General features: G+C 37.7%; 1 protein-coding gene across 1 annotated transcript in view; it reads left to right on the top strand.

Annotated features, from left to right (window-relative positions):
• ppp5c (protein phosphatase 5, catalytic subunit) overlaps positions 1-3991 on the top strand; it is an 18174-nt gene extending 14183 nt beyond the window's left edge. Inside the window, exons 10-13 of the mRNA XM_016557474.1 lie at positions 317-357; positions 438-616; positions 1281-1362; positions 3026-3991. Of these exons, the coding sequence (XP_016412960.1) occupies positions 317-357; positions 438-616; positions 1281-1362; positions 3026-3088 (365 nt within the window). The 3' untranslated portion in view covers positions 3089-3991. The remainder of the gene's footprint in view (positions 1-316; positions 358-437; positions 617-1280; positions 1363-3025) is intronic.
• Positions 3992-6356: the final 2365 nt, after the last annotated feature.

Below are 6356 nucleotides of genomic sequence, written 5' to 3'. Positions count from 1 at the left end.
GACCTCACGTCACAGGGTCTCTCTTTCTCTCTCTGTAGCGTATGCGCCCAGATGCGTTCTCGGGTACCGAAATTTGGCACCGATTGATTTAACGTGAATCGGTACTCGGTAGTACCGACGCAATTCGGTCGGTACCCTTAAAAGTACCGAGTTCGGTACCCAACCCTATCGCTAATGGATACTACAGAGGAACACTGTTCAATTTTACTAAGAGAGTCCTAATCCAGTCACGCTCAGAACTCAAGTGTTGCATGGCCAAGCACTTTTCATTGGACAATGTAAAACTCAAGGTGTAATTTGTAACTTTCTTGCGCAGGTCCGATGTGTGATCTCCTGTGGTCAGATCCTCAGCCGCAGGTCAGTTCCTGTTCCCCTCCTTCAGCTAAGCGGAGGTTTTTGGTCGCAGTTGTGTTTGACTGATGTGTGTTCTCCTCCAGGACGGACGGTCCATCAGCAAGCGGGGTGTGAGCTGTCAGTTTGGGCCTGACGTTACGGAGCGCTTCCTGGAACAGAACAAGCTGCAGTACATAGTGCGCAGTCATGAGGTGAAAGCCGAGGGTTACGAGGTCACTCACTCAGGGAAGTGCATCACCGTGTTCTCAGCACCAAACTACTGGTACGGAAACCTCTCGCTGTCCTTAGTAGTGCGAAATATGATTTACACAAACAGGATGTATTAAAATCAACCAAGGGTCATAAAAACATCTGGGTGAGTGTCATGTCAAGAACATGTCCTGGTCATATTTTACCCCAAAATTCTGCATAAAGAAAATTAAGCCTGACTGATTACCGCTGCATTGAGCCTGATTACTGCTGCACCGTACCATTATGAAAATGATTGTCTAATGGCGATCAGCGTAATTTTGCTCCACTTTATGTGGCTCACTAAAAACAAGAGCTGGCTAAAATTGCAGAATTGAAGATTGTGGTACAAAAATCAGCAGATGTAATGTGCCACATTTTGTCAATATTACAATATAAAACCAAAGACTTTATTTGGAGAGAGTGCAGAGTCAGCACTCATTACATTAGACATCAGTCTAATGCATATTGAATTATAAAAAGCATAAATGATTTTTTTTTCTCCATTTTTATAAATAATTACAACCTTATTGAAAACAAACTATGTGCTAGAACATGTTTGGGTCAAGTCAGAATGAAATGTCCGAACCCCTGAATAGAGACTCGGGTTCCATCAGTTACACATTGTGGTGGTAATGATTACTTCCTGTGTATATTCATGCCTTATTCTTTTCTGTGTGCTTCTGTTTTGTTTTAAGTGACCAGATGGGAAATAAAGGAGCTTACATTCATCTCAGGGGATCAGACCTCAAGCCAGAGTTCCACCAGTTTACTGCTGTGGTCAGTGCAGTTACATTTATCCATGATTTATATTTACATTCAGTCATTTTTAGTGCTCGACCGATATATCGCCAGGGCCAGTATTTGGCGTTTATTTATCGGCATTGGCTGATAAGATTTCTCTTTGGCCGATATGTCAGAAACTGTTATTTGGACAACATGCAGGACTTTTAACTCTAAACAACAACAAAAAATTAGTATACTAAAAAGTATTATAGCGTTTGCTTTTCTCTTATTAGTAATGGAAAGGCAAACGCTATAGTACTTTCTCATCTACCGTCAGCATTCTACATATATGCATTTATATGATTTAAACAAGTCTTTGAATATCTAATTAATGTTTAATTTTGCAAACTTTGTCAAATTCAGCTGTCAGATCTTCTGAAGTGTGTATTTGTAGGCTGCATTAAAACGAGTGTACGTGACGGCCCGTCTGTCCATTAAAAATGGATGTGGACTGGAGAGTTCAACTGTAACAGCGCTGTATATATGTCATATATATGCATTTATTGCAATCACTGTAAAATTATTTAAATATTAATCAGGGTTTTTGTAGGCTTTAAAAATGTCTTGCAAAGTCTTAATTCGCCCTTCCACAAAATAAGGCTTTAAAGGTGACATATCATGAATATCATAATAATATTACCGCCCCTTAATCTGTAAGTTTACACCCATGGCGCCGTTATTGTGTTTTCGCATGCGACAACGGTGTGCCAGCTCTAATGCCATGCCGAACGTTTAAGCAAAACATGCTAACTGTTCTGTCCAAAATAGGCATTTTCAAAATGATATAATAAATTATATGTGGAGTATTTTGAGCTGAAACTTCACAGACACATTCTGGGGACACCAGAGACATATTATATATTGTCAAAAGTGGCATAATATGTCTCCTTTAAAAAGTCTTACATTTATAAAATCATGGAATTAAATGTTGCATACACTGCAAAAAATGTATATCTTCCTCAGTATTTTGCCTTTTTTTCCAGTTCAAATATCTATACATCTTTAGATCAGGATACATTTACTGCAAAATGAACATATGAAGTCTTGCTTTCTGAGAAAATAAACAAAATTGAGTTTTTTTATCCTAAAAAAATCATAAATACCTGTAAATGGTGTATGAAAACTTAATTTCGCTTTCAATTATGTTTTTTCCTAATTCCGTTGGTGGATATTTGCTCTTTTTAATCATAAACTTGCTTCATTTTGATCAGTTTCACAGAAGACATGCCATTTTGCTTCTCAAGTAAATGTATCTTGATTTAACAGTCTTTAGCAATAAAAAACAAAAATCAAAAAAAGATGAAAATGCTAGTGAAGAGCAACACTTTTTTGCAGTGTGATCAGAAGGTACAGTAAAAGTTATTTCCATATTCTACTTGTTTGGAGGAGAGCTATTGAAGTCTTGAGTTTTGTTTTTATAAAACGAATTAAAAAAGTCATGGAGATCTGTTGGAATTTGTTGTAAGCTTTGACGTGTTGCTAATACAACTCATTGTGTGGTCTAAAAGTCTTTAAATGTACCTTCAGAAAACCTGCAGAACCCTGTTACTCTCATTTGTATAATAATCCTAAAAAAGGGTCAGTTAATCACTAGTTAGCTGTGTATTGCTGTGATAAATGCAGTCTGTGAAGTGATTTTCTTTTTCCCTCTCCTCAGCCTCATCCAGATGTCAAGCCGATGGCATACGCCAACTCTCTGATGCAGATGGGTATGATGTAGAGGTCTGAAGTCCACACACATCCCTCCGAATCCACTCTCACATTCTGCTCATCTCTGTTTCCAACACACACTTCCTTCCTCGTGTACACACACACACATTACTGTACTCATACCTGAAGATACATAGGGACGAAATCACTCACATTGGTGATGCCTTGACTCAAAAAAGGAGCTAGGAATGTTATTTGTGCATTGATGGATCGTTCTCGGACTGACCCTCCCCTCGCACTTATCATTAACATGTAGAGCTGCATAGTTTGAATTGGATGTTTAGCTCTGTGATAAATGAGCTGAATTTTACCAAAGAATGGGCAGGTGTATATGACGCATCCCAAAGTAAGAGTGCTGATGTAGAATTAGAGCCTTGTGACCAAGTTATTATGAGAAACGGAGGCAAAAAATTGATCTGCACTTTTACCCAAAGGTGTGTCTTTACATAGGGCCTTTATTTTGAAATTTTACCCCACGAACACAATCCCACATCCTATTTCATCTGAGGTACTGTTGGGAGGGAGAACAGTGTGTCATTTCAATACTGTAGCAGTGACGGTGTTGTACACGCACGCCATCGATCAAAACGTCACAGGAAACTCCTCCCAGAGCGTCTGTCCTGAGGTCAGAGTTTCCGTGATAAACGTCACAAAACAAATGTAGGTACCGTGTAACTTCAGTACTTTTTTGGCTCTCTTTCCCTTCTTTAAGGAATAGGGTAAAGTGCAGTATTGTGAAGCTCAATAAGTGTTTGGTGCATGTTCTCCACTCTGTAGGCAGCTCCCACACGTTCTTTCTCCCAACATGCTCGACTGAAATGCACTGGAGATGCTCTATAACCCTCGTATAACCTTCCACTGTCTGTCTAGCAGATCCCGAACCCTTTGTGTGGACTCCAAATAACAGCAGAAAGTGAAAAATTTAAGGGGGTCTGAATACTTTCCGTACCCACTGTATGTTTTAAATAAAAGTTGAAAAACGGACGAAACTAGTTTTGTGACTTTCGTGACTCGCAGAGCTTTAGCTGATCTTATCGACCCCAAAATGTTGAAATGAAGTGTAATTGTATGTGTTTTAGTGAGTTTAATGCTGTTACGTTTGACATTTAAAAGAGTGGTTTGTGGTTAGCATTGTGCTAAAGGGTATCGCTGGTGGTTAGGGTGTGGGTGGCTACATGAACACACACTACATTGACTCAATGGGAAAAGATTGTGCTGCTGCCAGTTATAAATAAAATTTACATGCTAGTTAATTTACTTTTTAACTGAAATAGCTCAAATGAATTGGTTTCAGAACCACAACTTTTTACATTTTAATTTGTATGTATATAATCTCAGTGTAGTTTGTTTGTTGAACAGTTTCATTAGAAATAGTAATAACTTAAAAAGCTTGCAACTATCCGATCAGAGGAAACACATGAAGTGGGCAGGTGTGAATAGGCCCTCTGATGTAGATTAGCATAAAGGAGGATGGATTTTGATGAAATACCCCCCACACATGTCAGAAATGTCTGGAACTGAATAAATGAGCTCTGTAATAGAACGTGCCTGAATCTGCTGGACTCTGCTTACATGTTTCTTCTAGACTCTCTGCCAGCAACTTAATATCTGCTATAATGTTTATAGCAAAGTGTTTTAGCTGCACTCTTTCCTGACATATTGTAAACAACAGTTCATTATGTAAGTTTGTAAACCCTCACTCAATTGGCCAAAATCTGCAGAATCACTCTGACTTTTGGCAACTAGCTTCAACACATCCAGACTGCACATTTCTGGCTGTAAGTCATGCAGTGTTTGCTACTCCAGTGTTAAAGCATAGAGTCCATTCTATATCTAATTTATGTATCTTACTTGGAATCTAAGGGAAAATATTACCTTACCTTTTTCAAGCCCAGACCTAAGTCATGTAATTTTTGAGTATGAGGCCATATGTGCACTATAATTTGTATAAGTTATAAATAAAACAAAGATTACTAGAGTACTTTTTTAAAGCAAGAAAATACTATTTCAGGTTGTTGTTTTTTTTACTTCAAAATTGCCTGAAATTACAAAAGTAATGCATGCTGTGATTATTTTTAATCATGTTTATTAGGGATGTAACGATTAACCGCGAGCCGGTTGAAAATCGATTCAAATATGTGACGATTCAAATCGGTTGAGATGCTAAATAAATCGCCATTCAATTAGGTGTAGTTTATATGAATGCATGTCTGAGGGGAACTTACTGTCTTTAGAAAAGTTTAGATGGTATCTTTTTCTTTTCATCTTGCCTCTGTATAACGCGTATTAAAGTTCATAAGTGCAGCACTGCTTTGTTTACAGCGGAAACCAAGGAAACGCTTTAAGCGCCACCTGCTGGCAGAGAGTGAATCTGCGTCTCGTTCAGCTCGTCTGCTGTTTCCAAAGAAACGTGCAGCATTTTGTCCAAGCAATAATAAAAGGACACATTTAATTTATAATTTGTCTTAAATCTCATTTTGTTAAAAAAAATAAAAATAATCGAATCGTGAAAGCAAAACCGTGAATCGAATCGTGAGTTGAGTGAATCGTTACATCCCTAATGTTTATTCATGTTTAATGACAGGCAAGACGTTACCTATTTCACTCAAGGATTATGATAAAAAATGATTTTAAAAGTAAGGTGAACAGGGGTCATATCATATAGAGGAACATTCTAACTAAAATATCTTATCTAGACATGTACTTTTTTTAGTTTGGTAGCTAGTCTTGTGTTTTAGGCATACCATAATGTTACAATGTGAGAAATATAGTCATAGACTATACTGTAGACTGTTACTTATCAATGTATTATTATCTTATACTTAGTTAGCCCACAAATTTGATTGGTCAAGCCGTGTTCCAAAGAGTATTGATCATTTCTACTGATATAATTACATATTAATCATTCACAGTAATGTGCTGCTGACTAAATACAGTGTACACTGTTCTTTACACTGAAAATAAATTGGTGAAGAAACACGTTTCACTCTGAAATTGCTAGTTAAATTTGAGAAACAATTATAAAGAAACAGCATGTAAGCAAGTAAAAAAGGTATTTTCTTAGAAATATTATAAATAAATTACTTTTCATGTCTTATACTCCTAAGATATTTCACTTCGATATTAAGTTCCCTCTGTAGACTGCTGCTGCACTGATAAACAATCTGAAATTTCATTGACTAGAATAGTGGGTGGCGTCCACCTGTTTGTGATTTACAGTAGCCTGCAGGCAGCACTCCAAAAGGGGCGGGGACTCACAAAGAGGAGGGGGGGGGGGG

The sequence above is a fragment of the Sinocyclocheilus rhinocerous genome, unplaced genomic scaffold (assembly GCF_001515625.1).
Source record: "Sinocyclocheilus rhinocerous isolate Xijiao unplaced genomic scaffold, SAMN03320098_v1.1 scaffold407, whole genome shotgun sequence".
Lineage (NCBI taxonomy): Eukaryota > Metazoa > Chordata > Actinopteri > Cypriniformes > Cyprinidae > Sinocyclocheilus > Sinocyclocheilus rhinocerous.
The sequence above is the reverse complement of the archived record's forward strand: the minus strand, read 5'-3'. Positions and strand labels throughout refer to the sequence as shown.